General features: G+C 47.5%; 1 protein-coding gene across 4 annotated transcripts in view; it reads right to left on the bottom strand.

Moving 5' to 3' along the window:
* Positions 1 to 79: 79 nt before the first annotated feature.
* The window catches only part of TREH (trehalase), a 34,395-nt gene continuing 14,520 nt past the window's right edge, over positions 80 to 19,954 (bottom strand). For 3 of the 4 annotated variants that reach the window (XM_075909577.1, XM_075909578.1, XM_075909574.1), the window contains 14 exons: positions 11,696 to 11,796; positions 11,219 to 11,366; positions 10,969 to 11,056; positions 10,692 to 10,792; positions 10,224 to 10,316; positions 9,756 to 9,872; positions 9,109 to 9,231; positions 8,245 to 8,294; positions 6,556 to 6,756; positions 5,353 to 5,570; positions 4,808 to 4,919; positions 3,459 to 3,571; positions 2,880 to 2,933; positions 80 to 411 (listed from right to left, as the gene is read on the bottom strand). In XM_075909577.1, the coding sequence (XP_075765692.1) occupies positions 274 to 411; positions 2,880 to 2,933; positions 3,459 to 3,571; positions 4,808 to 4,919; positions 5,353 to 5,570; positions 6,556 to 6,756; positions 8,245 to 8,294; positions 9,109 to 9,231; positions 9,756 to 9,872; positions 10,224 to 10,316; positions 10,692 to 10,792; positions 10,969 to 11,056; positions 11,219 to 11,366; positions 11,696 to 11,717 (1,578 nt within the window). In that variant the 5' untranslated portion in view covers positions 11,718 to 11,796 and the 3' untranslated portion in view covers positions 80 to 273. The remainder of the gene's footprint in view (positions 412 to 2,879; positions 2,934 to 3,458; positions 3,572 to 4,807; positions 4,920 to 5,352; positions 5,571 to 6,555; positions 6,757 to 8,244; positions 8,295 to 9,108; positions 9,232 to 9,755; positions 9,873 to 10,223; positions 10,317 to 10,691; positions 10,793 to 10,968; positions 11,057 to 11,218; positions 11,367 to 11,695; positions 11,797 to 19,954) is intronic. The other variant, XM_075909576.1, reaches the window with a different exon arrangement.

Here is a 19,954-nt window from a genome sequence, read left to right as displayed (position 1 = left end):
GGGGGCTCAGTGCAGATCTTCATGTGAATCAGGGTGCTGTTTGTCCCATCAGTTTGATAAAGACTAAAGAGCTGAGGGCTCACAGGTCTGCAAATCTTGGGCTTTATTCACAGCCACAGTTCACTTGTTGCCGTTTTGCGATGCCAGCAGGCAGGGAACGACGACTGCCCAAGATGAGCCCTTCGCCTCCCTAACTGGCTATGAGACCTGGACACTGTTCAGTACACATGGGCATGTCTCCTGTGGCCCTGCTCTGCTGGGAGCCCAAACCACTTATTTCAGGAGAAGGGCAAAGATGCAGGCAACAACAATCCAGGCCCACGAGGGAGTGGAAGGGGAACCAGAGGTCAGTCGGTCACCATAGATATCCAAGAGCTGCAGAACTACGCCATTGGTCCAGCCGAATCCCTCCTGGGGGGGGGGGGGGGGGGAGCAGAAAAAATGGTTACTCATCTTTGTGAGCATTGTTCTTCGATAAGCATGGCTCATAGCTATTCCAATTAAGGTGTGTGCGTGCCACGTGCACGGCTGCTGGAACGTTTTACCCTGCTGCTACCTGTGGGGTCGATGGTGGCACCCCCTGTAGTTGCACCAGTGTGACACCCTATATATGACTCACCAACCCAATAGCACCTCAGTTCCATCTTGCCAGCTACTCTGACAGTGGAGAAGGCGGGTGAATATGGAATAGATATGAGCAGTATTTTGAAGAATAACAGTTACAAAGATGTGTTACCATTTCTTCAACTGCTTGCTCATATGTACTCCAATTGATGTCATTCACAAGCCTTATACAGGAGAAGAGGTTGGAGTCAATGGCTACGTCTACATTGGCCCCTTTTCCGGAAGGGGCATGCTAATTTTTCAGATCGTAATAGGGAAATCCGCGGGGAATTTAAATATCCCCCGCGGCATTTAAATAAAAATGTCCGCCGCTTTTTTCCGGCTTTTAGAAAAGCCTACTTTGAAGTAGGAATAAGAGATCCTCCGGAAAAGGGCTTTTTTCCCGGAGGATCGGACCGGATCGGGGCCAGTGTAGACGCTCTTTTCCGGCTTTTCTAAAAGCCGGAAAAAGCGGCGGACATTTTTATTTAAATGCCGCGGGGGATATTTAAATTCCCCGCGGATTTCCCTATTACGATCTGAAAAATTAGCATGCCCCTTCTGGAAAAGGGGCCAATGTAGACGAGCCCAACATGTATGTAGCTAACTTGAGTACTGCGGCCTCAAAGGCCGCATCATGTCTGGACTGCTGTACAATAGGGCTATGTCTACACTGGCACCCTTTTCCGGAAATGCTTAAAACGGAACAGTTTTTCTGTTATAAGTATTTCCGGAAAAGCGCGTCTACATCGGCAGGATGCTTTTCCGGAAAAGCGTCCGTGCCAATGAAGACGCACTTTTCCGCAAAAAAGCCCCGATTGTCATTTTCACGATCGGGGCTTTTTTGCAGAAAAGACTACTGTGCTGAATACACTGGCCCTTTTCTGGAACAGTTTTTCCGGAAAAGGACTTTTGCCTGAACAGGAGCAGCATAGTTTTTCCGGAAAAACAATGACAATTTTACATTAGATCATCATTGCTTTTCCGGAAAAGCAAGTGGCCAGTGTAGACAGCTCGCAGCTTATTCCGGAAAAGCGGCTGCTTTTCCAGAATAAGTGGCCCAGCGTAGACACAGCCTAGGAGTGTGACATGATGGTACAAACCAAGGAGCACATTGCAGATTTCCTGGGGATTAATGTGGGTCAGAAAAGCAGCCAAGGAGGCGTGTACCCATGTGGAGTGCGCTGTGAGAGGCAGCAGAGACACCTTAGCTAGGTTATAACATCTGCGGAATCACGCCATAATCAGGAGAAGCAGCACTGTGATGAAACTGGCAGACCCTTCATCCAGTCTGCCATTCCCATGAAAAGGTGTGAGGGTTTATTAAAGGACTTAGTCTATCACTGTAGAATGCGAGCGCTCTCCTGACATCCAGGGAGTGTAGCCACTGATCCCATGGGCTTTGGATAAAAAACTGGGAGGAAAATGTCCTGACCTTTTCCTCCCAATGTGGAAGGCAGAGACCAGATCTACCTGGAGAAACCCTCATGCTTGGAACACAGCGTGGAGGACATCCAGTCAAAGTGGCCACTCGTGAGTCAGGAAGTGCTGGCTGAGACAGTTCACCAGCTGATTTTTGAACCCCCGGAAGGTAGGACACTTCCAGGTGAATAAAGTGGGCTATGCACAAACCCCACAGGTGAAAGGCTTTGGTGCAAAGAGGGGACAACCTGGCTCTGTCCTGTTTGGTAGTCAAGTTGTCAGTCATGACTGCCGTGCAGCAACCCTGAATGTGAAGGAGAAAAGCTAAACACACAAATTTGCACACGTTGATATAGAGGGACAACCCCTCCTCTGCCCACATCGCTTGAGTGGTGTGGTCCCCGAGATAAGCACCCCAGCCCAGAGAGGATGCGTCCACACTAGGGGGAATAAGGCACTTGCGAAGCAAGACAGCCACAAATTCCAATAGTCATTGCTGGCAGTAAGAAAAACTGAGGGGCTGTTGAGTTGGCTGGGTCATATATAGGGCGTTGCACCAGAGCCACTCCAGGTGGCTCCACAGCCAACTCAGCAGCTAGGGTAAAAACTTTCCAGCAGCCACGCATGTGGCATGTACACACCTCAGTTGGAATACATATGAGCAAGCACTTGAAGAATGCAGCATTAACAAGGCACATGCTCCTGCTATGCAAGGCAGGAACTCACATGGAGAATGAACCTCAGCAGCAGCTTCCACCCTACCAACTTGTCTGGCCCTGCCCTCTAGGCCTAGTGAGAGATTCTATGAACACACACACCCCTCCCCACCTATGGACTTCAGTACGTGGTCTTACCTGGACTTGGTACTCTCCTCCGGTCCCTGGGTTCCCATCTCCATCCACACTGTACTGTGGAGAAAGAGGATTATTCAGAAAGCCCAGTTAGAATGTGCCTACCCCAGAGTACAGGAGGGGCAGGTTAAGAATCCAGCTCTTCTGTGTCCTCCAACACAGGTGCTAAGGCAAAAGAAGCTTGTACACCAAGCAGGGGTAGAAAGCAGCTCTGGAAGAGGAGGGAAAGGGCAGGCTGACTAGCCAGCATGATGGGGGGACTCTGTGACTGACCAGCCACATCTATCCCCACACTTTACACTTCTGCCCGGGTATCCAGGGAGGAACTTTCTGAGATAGGCGCGCTTGCCTCCACACCTGGGGGACAGCTCTGAATACAAACTGACACTGAAAGGGTTAAAACAAGCCTGAGGGTCATTTAGGGGAGCAACCCAGTCTCTCTCCATGAGGGCACTAGGCACTGCGAGGTGATCCCCGCTCACTTTTTGGGGACTGGAGGCAGGGTGTACAGAGAATTCCACTTGAAAAGCTCATACACACGGAGGCTGCAGCCTGGCTGGGTGGGATTACCAATGACTTTACCTTCTCGAACATGGCCTGGTACTTCTTATATAAGGCAAAGTTGGTTCTGATCCAATTCTGAGCCAGGATAAAGGCAGTTTCCTTGGCTCCTGGGGAGCTGGACTTGGCCAAACCTATGAACACAGATAATTGCCAGAATGTCAGGTATCTGGTCACGAGGGATGCTAGGATCCCCTGCAAACACTACCCTCTCCATTCCTGCAAGAGGTGACTCCCTCATTGGAGCTCATGGTTACACCAAGAAGCAGCTTTGTGCAGTTCTTCCACTCCCACCCTCGCCCTCCAAAAGCAGGTTTCCACAGGGTAGGCCCACACCCCATAGATTCGTGAAGGCCACACATCAAGTTCCTTAGGGCTTACAGATTCAAGCAGCTGTGAGGAGAGTTATGAGCCACCTGGCTTTTCCAAGATGGCACTGTGACATCTGCACTCATAACAGAGCACCCAGCCTGGACTACAGCTGCTGCACTGTAAGGAACTAAAGCCACAAAAGCAGGATCAACAATGATACAAAGTAGCAGCAGAGTGGTGGGCAGGGATTGAGAGAGGCATACAGTAATTCCTCATTTAACACTACAGATATGTTTCAGAAAATGATCATGTTAAGCGAAAACACGTTATGCAGGGTCAATTTTCCCACTGAAAATAATGGAAAAGGTGGGGGTTGCATTTCAAGCAGTGGCGTCTGTTGGGACTGGGACATAAGGTTGAGGGAAAAAGGGGACTGGGTTACAGCAGGGAGGGGACGTGTTTGGCTCTGGGGAAGGGAAGAGGAGGAGAGGGAGGGGGATTGGGTTGGGAGTATGCCCCTCTGCCGGGTCTACCAGGACCCGCACTGCGTCCAGTGGGGGGGGGGGTTACTGGGGAACGGTGCGGCGAGCAGCGAACCCTCCGCCGGGAGTTTGCAGGGAGGTGGGGGAAGCCCCGCGCAGCCACCAGTAACGGGATGGCTGGGGAAACCCAGCCACCGGCCTGTTAGCAGGGGCGGAGGAGAGGGGGCAAAGTGTCTGGCAAGGGGGGGTCAGCGGGGAGCAGCAAACCCTCTGCCACGTTGCAGGGAGGTGGGGGAAGCCCCGTGCAGCCACCAGCAATGGGCCAGTTGGGGAAATCATGTTATTTCGGAGATCGTCGTGTAATTCAAAAAACATTCCCTAAAAAAAAATTGTGCTATTGCAAAAATGTGTTAAGCAGGCACGTGTTAAATGAGGAATTACTGTAATGCAATGTCTGGAGCTGGGACAGGTGCAAGAAAACAAGGGACAGGCCCTAGAACGTACCAAACAGCAAATTTTCCAACAGACTTCCAGTTTTGCAAACAACTAAGGATGCTTCCGCACTCATATCCTTACCTGCAATCACCATATGCTGCAGTGGAGGCCAGGCATTGGGCAGATCCCACTGCTCCCCAGTTCTGGCAAGTGATGTAGGGAGACCGTTCTTATAGGATAGCGCTGAGCTCCTCTGCAAAGGTAGAGAGCATATTGAGTGGTAGTACTGGAATCCCTAGTGAGTCACCATCCAGGAGACAGGATGCAGAGGGATCTAGGGAGACAAGACTCTGTTGGCTGACCTGGGCAGCTATTCGCTCAGCCCCTGAAATGGGAACAGGCCTGACCTAATGTCAAAAGGAGGCACCAGAAGTTACTAGCGGGTTGAGCTGCAGGAACAGGTTCTGGGAATCTCCTGACAAACATTTGGGACAGGGCCATATAAGAACTGGGCTCCAGCTCCACCTTGCTTTGCTCTGGGCAGAACCATGGGCCAGGTTCAGCAGAAAGGTATGCAGTGTGCGCCAGGGGACATAATCTCCATTAGCCCAGCATGTGAGGAGTGTGCCTTGCCAACAGACTGATTTGTTGAGGTGAAAAATCTCACCCACATGAACCCAACTCACCTCTAGGTACCGAACTGCCTTCTCAGCTGCAGCCTGGTCCGAGAAGCAGTCAGTCCACAGAGGTGCCAGATTGGTGGGGTAAAAAGCTGGGTTTAGCTGCTTCTTCAGGAGGTTAAAGTCCATCCAGACTCCAGCAGCCTCATTCCAGAAGACAGCTTGGACAGCCTCGAGCCTGTGCTCCAGATTGGCCTGGAACTGGGCAGCCTTGGTGGTGTTTCCTGAGAGAGATTGGCTGTTTGCACTAGGGAAAGGCTTGCAGAGCATTCACAGATTAACTGCATCTTAGCTTGGCCTCAGTTTTTGCTGTGGCCCCAAGGCAATCCACATTTCAGACTCTAGAGCCCCAGTTCACTCAAAGCGGCATGGCCTGTAGCACCTGCTCAGAGGAGGAAGCTGCAACCCACTACAGCTCCCATTTAATTAGTTAAACATTAAGTTTAGCTGGTAACTGATTAAATGGGAGGCATTCCAACCTGCTGGGCTGGAGCAGCTCCCCCTAACCTGCTACGGTCAGCCTGAAGCAGCCCCTGTGCTGTGGGGAGGGGCTGCTGGAGCCCGGCTGCTTCCAACCCCAGGCAAGCTGGGAGTCGGCGCAGGCTAGAAGTGGCAGGGGAAGAAGAACTGCCACTCGCAGCCCATCGGCAGCCTTCTCTCCCCCCCCCCCCATCTCCATCTCCACCCCATGTAATGCTGCCAACTCCCAGCCCATGAACCTGTGCAGGCTGGGAGCTGTGGGCTGCTCCTGGGTAACATGTAATTGGTTAACCAGTTACCCATTCACATCCCTAATACAGTCACTTGCAGCTCTTCTTTGCTGACATAGCCCCTGGCTAGGGAAAAGGAAGTGTCCTAGACAAGACTGATCCCTGCAATGCTCATCGCTACACACCTGATGCTCTCCCTAGGCTCCCAGCACCTTACAGTTAAACAAACACAGAAATAAGTGAGCAGTCAAGTGGCTTTGCCCGCGGCAGAGAAGGGTTAAACTGCTTCCTCCTCCCACTTGCAGGGAGATGCCATTGTATTGCACAGCTGTTTACATACGCTGCTCTATGGGCAGCAATGCCACAGGATGCTGGGCCCTTTCCCCACACAGCGGATGTTGCTCCACTAACATATCTTGTGACCATGTCCTGTGAAGGGGGAAGAGATTGAACAGGCATGAGTCTCTCCAAGGGAGGCATGTCCCAACGGGCTCTTTACCCAGTATCCTGTAGAATGAAGCCAACAGGTGCTCGGTCTTGCACAGAAAGGCATTCAGATCAACTGGCACTACCGCACTGGCTTTGGTGTCCTTCAGTGTTGCAGAGATTGGATGAGGCGAGGAGAGGAACCAGCGAGAAGAGAAGTCCCAGCCTGACTCTGCCGCAGATTTTAGCTCTGCCCAAAGTTCCTGCCTGGCATCTACAAGACACACAAAGACTGACGCCAGACACTCTTCAGTGTCCCCTGTGGCAGATTTGGTGCCCCTGCATGCCGAGAAGGGGCCTGGGGCTTGAATACAGGTTATGATGGGATGTGGATCAGTGGAGCTGGAATCTGCTTCTCAGACTTGGGCAATAAGGATAGAAGCATGTGCTGGAACAGGGGCTGTAGGCCAGAACTCTGACCCCCAAACACAAACAGACGTAAGGGCTGGGCTGGCTCACCTGGAGCCAGGGTTAAGCAGCTTCTATCACACTTTCTTAGCTCCATCCCAATACTCCTTAGAGAGAAGGAACTGTTATTACACAGACACTGGGGAGCCCCAACAGAGCCTGTCCTGCAGCGCTGACACATTTCCCTGACTGCACCTTGGAACATGCAGGAGGCTGAACCCATGCGATCCAAGGAGAGTGAAACCATCTCAGCGTGATCCTACCACCCAGCTTCCCAGGAAGGACAGCAGTATTCCATGCAGAGAGCTCCAGAGGTGATCACAAGAAGCCATGGCCAAAAGGAGCCTAACCCTGAATGCCACCACACGTGCGCCATGGCCTCACCTCTCACAGGAGGGAATTCCATATCCAAGCCCCTCCCCAGCACTCAAGAATCTCTCCCTGCCTCCCACCCAGCTGTTCTGCCTTCCTTTGGCACACGGGTGACCACGTTTAGGTGCAGTCAGTGAAGAGCAGCTATGACAGGATCAGGCCAGAGGGGTACAAGAAAGTGATAGAAGGGAAGTATATTAGTCTTAGATTGCACATGTCTCTGTTTCCAGGGTAAACTAACAAGGACTAGTCCAGAACCAGCAGGAACTTGCCAGAATCAATCAGGGCACAGTTAAGTATCTGGAGCCAATTAAGAGGGCTTCCATAGCCTTGAACCAGGCTAGTTGGAACATGTTTTAAGAATCAGCTGAGAATGGTTAAAAAGATCTCCTTTGCAGTTAGTTTAGCATGTGAGGAGAAAGGAGGAGGAGCAAGCCCAAGCAAGCACAGCAGGAGGAAGAGCCTGAGATAAGGAAGGTGCTGGGGAAGGTGTGGGAAAGTAGCCCAGGGGTTTAGCTGTCATATAGCTGGTGGTGGAAATATTTACAAACCAAGCTTTTACAGGGCCTTGGGCTGGAACTCAGAGTAGAGGGTGGGCCTGGGGAAATGTCTGGCTGGAGTATGAAAGGGGGTTTATTCAGCCCTGTATCATTTGGAGGGTTCACTGAGACTGTGGAGTTTGGTTTCCCTCTGTTTCTCATGCTGTCCAATAATGAGAGTAGCTCAACAAACAGCAAGTTGTTGCCCAAGGAATGGTGCCTAAATTGAGGACTGCTGTGAGCCTTTGCGGCAACAATCTACCATAAAGCACAAGAACCACAAAGACTGAATAAGAGCTCTGTCACACAGCACAGGCTGTTCTGTTCTACTGTAGGCATTAGAGGGACACAGCAACTGTCACATCACCGAAAATTCTCTTTACCTTCATTTAAGTCTGTTGCCAACTCCCAGTCTTTGCTGTAGGACTCTGGTCTGCAGGGGAAGGAGGCAGAGAGATCACCAGGTCAGCCCAGCTCTTAGTCAATTCCTTGCCCATAGCAGGCAAAGACTGGGATCCCTGATATGCACAGCCTGGTCATGCCATAGCTCTGCACAGGGAAACCCAGAAGCTAAGGTTGTGGCTCAAATCCTACCAATGGTGCTGCTGGCATGACAGCGAACGGGCAATGACAGCGAACAGCTGTTGGGCACTGCAGCGTAATGACTGTCAGACATGGAGGGCAGCACAAATTCCACCCTCATCCAACAGTCAGCAGTTCAACCAGCAATCCAGCTGCTGGACTGGAGAGGGCCTGCTTGAGCTGTCTGCACAGTGGATCCTCAAGTCTCCAAGGGACACAGTCCTCAAGGTAACAGGAGGCCATGATACCTTTGCCTGCAGAGGCAGGTCTTGCCTATGTATGCTCTGGGACAGGCAGCAAGCAGCTTGTATCCTGCAAGGTCCACTCTGCACTGGGATGTCAATGTCCCTTCACAGGACAGGACTGGGAAGAGAAAACAGCACAGCCATGTCCATCAGCACCTGTCTCCGCCATAGGGGATGGGGAATGGCCTGTGGAACAGTCTGTGGCACTGTAGAGCTTTGCTAGAGGTCTCCATGTGCAATGGCTCCCAAATGAGGGGGAGGGACCAGGAGGGAGGATTATGTCTCTCTGTGGATGGAGAAGCTGAAAAGTGGGTGAGTCATTTGCCCAGTCACACAGTGAGTCAGTGGCAGAGCGAGGACTAGAACTCAGGAGAATCCTGACTCCCTCGCTAGTGTCCCATCACACTGTTGGGTAGGTACCTGGGCTCCCCGATCTGAACGTTGTAGTAGTTCAGACTGTGATTCCTGTCCCCAACTGTGATGCTCACAGACCGATTCCTCTGCCAGAACTCATACTCCATCTCCAGCAAATGGATATTCTCCCTGGGAATCAAACCACAGTCATGGTTAGTGTCTCCTCATGGAGCAGTCTCTTTCCAGGAGAAACAAATCACCCCCGTCATGAGTCTGCCCAGGCATGGGGGAGACAGGAAGCCAAGGAAGGAATGAACCGCTCTGAGGAACTTCCCAATGGGTGCTGCTCAGTGTACATTTTGAAGGAGATACACAGCACAGACCATGATTGGGAGCAATGCTCCTGCTACCTCCAACACCTGATCACCAAGCAAAGTACAGACCACACAAGCCCTGGGACCAGTCAGATGAAACAGGTGGCAATACTATACTCAAAGATAGGAAAGATCCGGATTGGTGTTACCAGATGGGGGAGCTTTATTATCTTGGATTGGCACCCTGTACTCTACGTCCCCTGCAGTCATCTGACCCTGAGAGCCCAAGGGCTTGGCACCAGCCATGGGGGGGGAGGGAGAGGAGAGATAAGGAGGATCCACCCCTTCCCCCTGGAACATGCTGGGTCTTGGTGACACCTAGCAGAACCTCATGCCCACCTGAGAAACTCTGTGTCATTGGTATGGGCCAGGTAGGCATCCATCATCAGTGTGAGGAAAGGCGGCTGGCTCCGGCGCAGGTAATAGACTCGCCCTCCATTTGGGATGTGCCCGTACCTACACACCCAGGAAAAGACTTTGTTAAACAGCTCTAAGGACGGAAGAGGAGGAAGGACCCTGCTGAAGCCTTCCCACCCTGCACTTGGAACAGGGCCCTGCAATTGTGACAAGATGGCCAAAGCTGGAGGACAAGATGATGCGTGCCACTCATGACAACTGTCCCTGTTCAAGCTGACGCCCTGCCAGCATAGGACACTGCCCCAAACTGACGCCCTGCCAGCACAGGACACTGCCAGAGCCCAGCTTCTCATGCCTGGACAGAAGAGGAGTAGCATCAGAGCTGAGGAAGGAATGGAGAGAACTTCCAGCCAGGCTCCTCTGTCCAGGTGCCTTAGGTCAAACTCTCACCTTTCCACTAGGTATAGGAAGTTCTTTATCATCCCCTTGGCTGTGGTGGTCATTTCAGAGATGAGCAGCCCTTCAATCACCCAATAGGAATCCCTACAGCATAAAAGAAACAGCTGTATGAGTGATACCAGATGCTTTGTGCTAGTTGCCCTGTGTGAACCAAATGTAAACTGGTCCATGCTCACACCCGATACTCTCCCAAAGCATGGAGTTCAGGCCGGGGCAGAAGGCAGTCTGTTTTCACCCACTCTTTACAATCATGGCTACACCCCACACTGTTTCAGCAAGAATAATTATTTCAAACAACCCCCACGCATACTGGCCAGCGGAGCAGTGACAGCCAGGCTTGGCTTCACCCAGCTCAATCAGCATGACACAGAGCCAGGGTGAGTTACAGCAATGGGGCTGCAGCTAGATCAGTTTGAGGTATAACCAGGACAAAGCTCCAACATAACAACTTTTACTCACCAGTAATAATATTCAATGAACCTGCCACCAGGCACCATCAGAGGGTGTGGCACATAAATCTGTGAGTAAAACATTGGGCGAGCACCTACGTCATCTTTGATCTGAGAAAGAGATGATTTAAGTGGGTCATCACTTCCCCACAACCCCCAGCTCCCTGAGCCAGTTGCCCCCCTTGCCCTGCCCCACCGCCCCGCAGAACTAGCATGGAATGAATCTTCACCTTACTTTTTAAACATTATGCAGAGAAGCAATAGTCACCCCACACTCATATCTCTACCTTTCTCCCCAGAGATTTCCACTTGGCATTTAGATCTGATGCCCATGCCTGAAGTTTCTGGTCAGAAATTTTGGCTAGAACCCGGGGGCTGGAAGATAAAGAAGGAAACACACTTGAGAGAGGACAGCCCAGCACACTCTGGCTCCCTTACTCCCATTAACAGGGCAAAGTGCAGCCCAGAGAACAGTTAAGATACTTTCCTGAGGCTCATCATGCCTCTTGCAGGGGCCCTTTTGGCTCCATTTTGTACCTGCTTGTCCAGTCTTGAGGTTCCCACTGCTCGAACTCCTGTCCAGGGTCACTGAAGGATGAATTCACAAACTGTTGCAGCTGCTCTTTGGACAATATCCCCCCTGGAGTCACATTTACTAGCTGCTGAAACTTCTTCAGAACTAATTCTGGGAACAAGAAGAGAGCCATCACTTCCTCCTGCTTTGGCTGAGGTTCTGCCAGCACAGGGCCCATGAGTGGCAATGGCATAGTGGTTCCTTGGTGCAGTATGTACCAGAGCACCATGCCACCATTCCCATTAATAGCCCTGGGGCACAGCACACACCTGTGCCTTAGTACCAGGATTCTCACTTATCCTGTCGGAGTGTGGTGGGATGGGTACAGGATCCAGGTAGCACCAACAGGCAGGCATCAGATTAGACTGCAGGAGTCTGGCAGGAGGGAAAGAGACTACATTCAACAGCTCTGTGGCCCTAGCCATACTGCCATTACTGACCTGGAGACTCCCGCAATGCCATGTCAACAAAATGCTTGTCATCAGAGAAGAGCTTGGTCAGCTGAACCTGCTTCAGCAGGTCCCCAAAGCAGTAAATCTGGCTAAGAAGAGACAGACCAAAGAAAGAGTATGAGTAAGTTTCAGACAAACCTAGGTAATGTCCTGACCCATGAGATTCAGCAGATTTCTTAGGAATCAACCAGCTTATTTCTGCTGGACAAAGTCTGCTTCATTATCTACAGCATGATGCAGGCTTCTCAGCATGGACAGCAACCCAGACATGCTGGAGCCTTAAGGCAGAAGCCAATCCACACACCCTACCACAACAAACTGCATTCAACTTGGAGAGAAGAAAGAGGTGAGTAACCACCGTTACACAGACCAGTTAGTCAAGGCTTGTTAAACAGATTTATCTGCAGGAATTTAAATGTAGTCTGTAGCCTGTCAAGCTGCTTCCTATCATGCTAATAATATGGTTGTGTTGATTTAAATTAATTCATTAATATATTAATGGGTAGATTTAGTATAGAGGTAATAGTTAAGAGCTGTAACACAAGAAATCTGCTAAAGGCTGTTTGTAAGATCAGCAGAAGCTAAGGTTAGCAGATTTCTATGGCTGATACACTGATCTCAACCAGTCACAAGCCATAGCTTATTTAGAGCTTCCCTGGACTGAAAAGGGGAACTTATTTCTGGGACCTTTCACTAACATAGGATGGTAGGAAAAATACCCTCAGACTCAGCAGATGCATTATTATATAAAAAGTCCCAAAATAACTGGTTCAGGCTGAGCTGAAGTAATCAGGACACAGGATGTGATACGTGACCACAAAGGTCCATGGTAACAAACCGACGTATAGGATAAGTTGAGAGCAATGATACATTGACCTATAGGAAACGAACACTTCAACATTAGAAACATCCCCTATTGAATATACAGGGCTCGACAAACTATACAATCTACTCGCCCGTGGTGAGTAGATTTCAGCCATGCGCCCCGTTCATTCGCGGCGTGCACGTGCACAACGCGGCTCTTGTGCATGCTCAGTATGGGGCTGGCGAGCAGGTTTTGCTGCTGTTTGTCAAGCCCTGTGAATATGTATCACACATGTCAGCGTCACATAGTATAAAAGTAGGACCCCAGCCCAGGGGCGAGAGGGAGAAGATGATGTAGTCCTTGGCAGGGCAGAATGATGACCCCTAGTGATAATGGGGAAGGTGAAGGTAATGAGAAAGATGATGGGCTAATACCTAAGCTTGTTCTAGAAGGAATGATGTAAGTATGTGCTATGGAAATATGGATGTACATTCCCTATCTTATGAAACTGGGGTGTTTGTGACTGTGCTAACTGTATTAATAAACTATATTTGTAAATATACAAGAGTTTCTATAGTGTGAGTGTTGCAACTTTGCACATCAGGCTTCCCAACCACAGAATAATTGAATACTGGGTCTGATCATGGGACCAAGAACCTGTCAATCCTAAAGGCGGTAATTAGAAATTTACATGTAATCTTAGATCAGGCAACAGGTCCCTTAACTATGAAGCCTAGCATGGACGGTGCACCAGAGACCATTTACAGTGGTCTTTGTCACATTCCAAACAAGACTAAAACATGTAACAAATTCAACCATTTACAGAATCATATAAGAGACTTGCAAAAATGCCTGGCTAGGGCATAGCTCTGACTTGCAAGGACAGACCATATGCACAAGTCAGGAACTATTCCAGTCCTGTTTGAAGGTACACTGCCAACTTGGAACCCTAACAACATTTATTAGGGTTTAAGTACTTCCAGGTCCTGCCTTCCAATTTTTGCCATTCTCTGGAACTTTTCTATCACATTTTCCATTTTTTCTTAACCAACACAAACAGCACAGGAAACAAACTGCACAGTATAATCACACTGAAATGAGAGCGAATTCTAATATAGGTTGGGTTAAATGATTTCGAAACTGGTGAGTAGAGATAAATGCACAACACTGCATCCCCTAGAGATGCCGCTACTACAAAGTGCTAGTAAGCAAAGCTACAAGCTTATCACATTACCGCTCTTTCTACTATTTCTTTATGCACTAGTTATGTATTATTTACAAAGCTATTTGTAAATTCATGCTTTGTCAATTGGTAATTTCATTCAAAATAAACCTAAGAAACAATAAAGGCCTCAAATTAATACACAGAGTCGTGTCACCATTCAATGTGGATGGGGAGCTTCGCGGGAGATTGTTTGGTAGAGTGGTGTCTATGAGAGAGAAATACAAAAGATACATAGAAATAGCAGAAAGCCAGATGCTGCTTGATCAACCACTGAGACCCAGCGTTCCCTCTAATTTTTTCCATTCATGAAAAGAATACATTGTGTTATGTGCACCACTGCGTGTGCAGATGTGCATCACTAGTAGAAACGCATTCTGGCAACCGTGGATCAGTTGGGTGGCACCTGAATCTCTCCTGGGTGGCCACCCAAGAGCTTACCTTACAGGGAACACTGCTGAGCTTATGACCCTAATATGATGATCGGACCTACACATTTATTCCAATTGTGAACTGAATAGTAAAATATGTGAAAGTTCATAAAATGTCACATTAATCTATAACAAAATGAACATGGGAAAAGGAATAGAAGAGACACTAACTGGACTCTAAACAAAAAGGCCTAATGATTAAGTACAGGACTTGCTGAAATCATGCTTGGTAAAAAACAGAAAATGTAGAACTGGAAATTAACCAACCAAAATTGGTACACTACATATTATTTCTAGTGGGGAACAAATAAGGGGATAGGCCAGGGGTGTCCAAACTTTTTTCAAAGAGGGCCAGATTTGAAGAAGTGAACATGCGTGAGGGCCGTCCCTGCACTCTCATCTCCAAGGCGGAGGGCCCGCAGGGTCGGAGGCGGGCGGAGAGCGCAGGGCACGCCGTCCTCACGGCGGCCTGGGGGCAGGGCGAACCCGCAGCCGAGCGGGGAAGCGGGGCTGCAGACGTGCCCTACAGGGCAGGCTCTAGGACCGCGGAGGCCATGGGCGGCGGCGGCACGGCCAGAAGCGGCGTGCTGGGCGCGCCAGTTCAAAAGAGCGCCGGGGAGCCAGGAGAGGGGGAGGAAGCGGGGGCCGTATTAAATCGGAACACGGGCCGCAATTGGCCCGCGGGCCGGACTTTGGACATGCCTGGGATAGGCTATTCTGCCCATCACTCCATTTTGGGTTTTTTTTTTTAAGAGACTTGGCAACAGAGAACGAAGAACAGATGGGACAACCTTTGCCAGTGCAGCTGCCACTCAGACCACCTTCTGGGATACTGAACTTTTTTCATTCTAGTCCTGGGGGGATTGTCTTTACCATACCAGGCCAGGTAGAAGACTCTAGCCATCACCACCATCTTCCCACCTTCCAGCTCTATCACAACCACCACTTGAGACAAAACAGGCTCAGACTTAAACAGAATTAACAGCAGCTCTAGCTCATCTCAACTTCTCTTTTAAAAAAGAATGATTGCCATCTATAATAAGATCTAAGAAACAGCCAAATAGGTATTTCTTCTAAAAACTCCCCAGCTATAGGAAAAGGGGATAGGAAAATCTTGCTAAAATTAAAAGCCTTACTTAATTCCCTCTGAGACCTTTTTCATTAGTCTTACCCAGATATACCTGGTTCAGGGAGAACACTATCTAGTTCTCTAGAATCCTAAAACTTGGTTTGAATCTAGATTTGTCACTAACGAATTTCTATTGGCATTTCATAAAGCTACACCTGATATAATCAGGCTCAAGTGTAGGGAGTGGGTTAGAGAAACATAACACCACCAAAGTACATAAATAGAAATCAGATTATACACATATTCCAAAGCACACTGACACATGCACATTACATACTACACCATATCCCATAATTTATCGTTTTACTAATTTTGTGAACCAATGCCTGTAGAAATGCAAGCACTACCAAGTGTTAAGTGCTAGTAAGCAAAGCTGCAAGCTTATCACATTCTCTCTCCTTCTACTATTTCTTTCTTTCCTAGGTATGTATTATTTACAAGGGTACTTGTAAATTTATGTTTTCTCCATTGTTAATATCTGTTTCCTTACTTCTCTTGTCTTTCATTGACACACCGAGACCAATATGACTCCTCCAGATGTGACCATTTGTGCAAGGTCATGGCAGTGGGATCCAGGCGGCATGTTCTTCAAAATAGCATACCCTGTTCAATATGTCTGTACCAGATGGGTGACAAACACTAGAAGAGCAGGGCTATCCTGTTTAAAACCAGATGAATGGCCTGTCTGAACGAGCCTCTCCCTCAGCTGTTTTAAAATTCTTGGATGCAAGATATCTGCACCTGCTCATTTAAAAATGTTCAACATCTTTCAGAGATACTATTTGAATGAAAAACATCATCACCACATTATGAGACTATATCTGCTTTTTCCCCCTAGACAAAGAAATATTTAAAAACACACATGAATTTTCTACATTATTATTGACAATTCTACCATTTCCATCTAGTAATGCACCAGTGCCATTGTCAGGATTCTTTTTGTTCCTAATCTGTTAAATAAATCTCCTTACTGTCCTTACCTCTTCTGGCTATACGTTTCTCCTTGTGTCCCTTTGCTTCCCTTATCAGGCGATGTCTACACTGCAGAGATAAATCAGAAAAAGATACGCGAATAGCAAACTGCAATTTGCGTATCTTTTCCTGTTTTTTTCCCCGAAAGAGGCTTTTCTGAAATTTGGCCCATCTATATGGGGCCAAATTTCAGAAAAAAACTCCTCTTTCAGAATATCCCTTATTCCTCGCACTGAGAGGAATACAGGGATGCCAAAAGAACACGCCCACTTTTTCAGAAACTGTTCCGAAAAAGCAGACATGTTCCTTGAACACGGCAGAGCCTTTCTGGGCCACCCGGTATCCCAGAAAAGCTCTGCAGTCTAGACACAGCCTCAGTTTTCAACAAATCCTAACTTCTGATTTATAATTTTTATTATCAACTTCACCTTTTTTCCATTTTTTAATAAGTACCTTCACTTTCCCTCTAAAACAGGTCGGGTTTGTTTTAATCATTATGGCCTTCTTCCTCAATTGTAGGATTGTAGCTTTCCGGGCATCTAAGGTGTTTTTAAATTACTCCCAATTATTATTCACATGCTTTGATTAAATTCTTCCTCCCAGTGATCAAAGTTCTGCTTCCAGTGCTCCTTCCTTCCTCAAACACGGTACCCCAGAATGTAAGACCAGCACTCTACTCCCTTGATCTAATTGCCACAGCATCTGGCTTGGGCTTCACCTACTCTTCCGTTCCTTATCCTCCATTTTTCACCCATAAAATCTCTCCGTTTTTGAACCACCCCCTCACACACAAACATCCTTTGGGCCCATCACTTTTACTAAACAGGAGAGGGTAAATTAAAATGGGAAGTTTATCATCTACTATATATTTTAGAGAGTCTGCCTGTTTCATCAAGAACCCCCTCCTAAATGTTGAGAGTTAAGGCCACCAAATTTGATATACAGCTTCCTCTTATAACTTAAAGCAACATAAGGGTTTGTTTGTGTCAGGAATACAGGATGTGCCTAGAATATTATTGCTTCTCATAAAACAAAACAGAAGAGAGACAGAATCATCAAATCAATTACAGTCTTCAAAATTGACATAACTGAACAAATGTTGAAAGACTGGACCAAGATAAGCCAGAAACATAGGATAAACCTGGAATAGGATTGCTTCTCAATAAACCTTACAGAAAAGTGATAAAATGGAGATATTTGGAGTAATGCTCTGTTTTGACACAGCTAAATCAAGGCTTACTGTTTGAAAACTAGAAGATAATGTTATTGGAAACCCCAAGTTGATTATAGCCCCTTTTTGTTAGAGCATAGCCAATGATAAGAGGTTATAGGGATGCAGAAAAAAATACACTTGATGTAATTCCCATTTTAAAAAAACTAAAAAAATTGAAAAAAAAATTAATCCTTTTTTAAGAAATCCAAAATAAAAATTAACTTCATAAAAGTTAGGCATGAAAAGGTTTAACTGGCTAACTAGTAAGCATTGTCTTGCCAGCATGCTTACTGGGGTAAATGGTTAACCAGCACCTGGTTGGGCCAGAGCAGCCCCTACCCATGATGCAGCAGGCCCTGTCCAGCATGAGCATGGCAGGTGGTTAAACTGGTTAACCTACACTTTAACCTGTTAACAATGTACACTGGATTTTACATCCCTAATGAAAATAACATATTTTTAAAATATATAATCATTTAAATAAAACATGTGCATTTTCCTTTTATCCCCCCCCCCCCCCCCAGAAAGGTACTTGGAGTTATCGTGGACAGTTCTCTGAAAACTTCCACACAGTGTGCAGCAGCGGTCAAAAAGGCAAATAGGATGCTAGGAATTATTAGGAAAGGGATAGAAAATAAGACCCAGAATATCTTACTGCCCCTGTATAAAACTATGGTACACCCACATCTTGAATACTGTGTACAGATGTGGTCTCCTCACCTCAAAAAAGATATTTTGGCCTTGGAAAGGGTTCAGAAAAGGGCAACTAAAATGATTAGGGGTTTGGAACATGTCCCATATGAGGAGATGTTAAAGCAACTGGGACTTTTCAGTTTAGAAAAGAGGAGACTGAGGGGGATAGGATAGAGGTCTATAAAATCATGAGTGGTGTGGAGAGGGCTGATAAAGAAAAGTTATTTATTAATTCCCTAAATAGAAGAACTAGAGGACACCAAATGAAATTAATGGGGAGCAGGTTTAAAACTAATAAAAGAAAGTTCTTCTTCACACAGCATGTAGTCAACCTGTGGAACTCCTTGCCAGAGGAGGCTGTGAAGGCTAGGACTATAATGGAGTTTAAAGAGAAGCTGGATAAATTCATGGAGGTTAGGTGCATAAAAGGCTATTAGCCAGGGGATAAAATGGTGCCCCTGGCCTCTGTTTGTCAGAGGCTGGAGAGGGATGGCAGGAGACAAATCGCTTGATCATTGTCTTCGGTCCACACTCTCTGGGACACCTGGTGCTGGCCACTGTCGGTAGACAGGATACTGGGCTAGATGGACCTTTGGTCTGACCCAGTACGACCATTCTTATGTTCTTATGAGTTACCGTAATTAATTTACCTGAGCAATGCCGGGTAAATCTACTAGTCTTAATCATAAACAGATACAGTATTTTCCTTTGGCTCCAGAGCAAGATGGATAAAAATTACCATTTTTTTAAAATCAAACAATCGTTATTGAAATTAGATATTTGTATTTAATTGGATATTTGTTTAAAATGATTAATAAAATACTAATTTTCTCATTTAAAAATAGTTATAATTAAATCTTACCACAAACATGCTACACTTACATTTAGTTTCATAATAATGAATTAATTGCTCTAGTCTAGTTACATCATAACTGTTGTTCTTCAAGATGTGTTGCTTATGTCCATCCCACTTAGGTGTGCGTGCTGTGTGCACAAGTTCTGGAAGCTTTTTACTCTTATCAGTACCTGTTGGACCAGCCAGGGAGTCCTCTGAAGTGGCACCAGCATATCGGTGCATATATACCCCTGCTAGCCCTCCACCCCCTTAGTTCCTTCTTGCCAGATGTTCTGACAAAGGGGAGGTTGGTGGGATTGGAATGAACATAAGCAACACATCTCGAAGAAGAACAGTTACAAGGTAAATAACCGTTTTTGCTTCAAGTGTTTGCTTATGCCCATTCTACTTAGGTGATTCCCAAGCTATACCTACGGAGGTGGGGTCGGAACCTAAGAACTAACAGACTGCAGCACCGCTCTGCCAACAGCTGCATCCTGTCTAGATTGCTGCGTAATTGCATAATGGTTAGTAAAAGTATGGATCGATGACCATGTAGCCGCTTTACAGATGTCTAGGATCAGCACCTGGGCTAGGAATGCCACTGAGGCGGCCTGGGCTCTGGTGGAATAGGCCGTGAGAGGTGGGGCCAGCTTTCCCCTTAGATCAGAACATGCCTTAATGCATGCTGTGATCCATGACAGGCACTGAGACGACACAGGGAAGGCCCTTCATCCTCTCTGCTATAGAGACGAAGAGCTGGGTTGACCTACGAAACTGCTTTGTCTTCTCTAAATAAAAGGCAAGAGCCTGCCTGACATGTGACACGCTTGATCTTTCTCATTTGCGTGCTGCTTAGAGAAGAAGACCAGTAGGAAAATCTCTTAGGAACCACACTGCCAAGGCATTCCCCATCAATCCTGGACCCCGACCTTGGTATGAGAAGA

The sequence above is a fragment of the Pelodiscus sinensis genome, chromosome 26 (genome assembly GCF_049634645.1).
Source record: "Pelodiscus sinensis isolate JC-2024 chromosome 26, ASM4963464v1, whole genome shotgun sequence".
Taxonomy (NCBI): Eukaryota; Metazoa; Chordata; order Testudines; family Trionychidae; genus Pelodiscus; species Pelodiscus sinensis.
The sequence above is the reverse complement of the archived record's forward strand: the minus strand, read 5'-3'. Positions and strand labels throughout refer to the sequence as shown.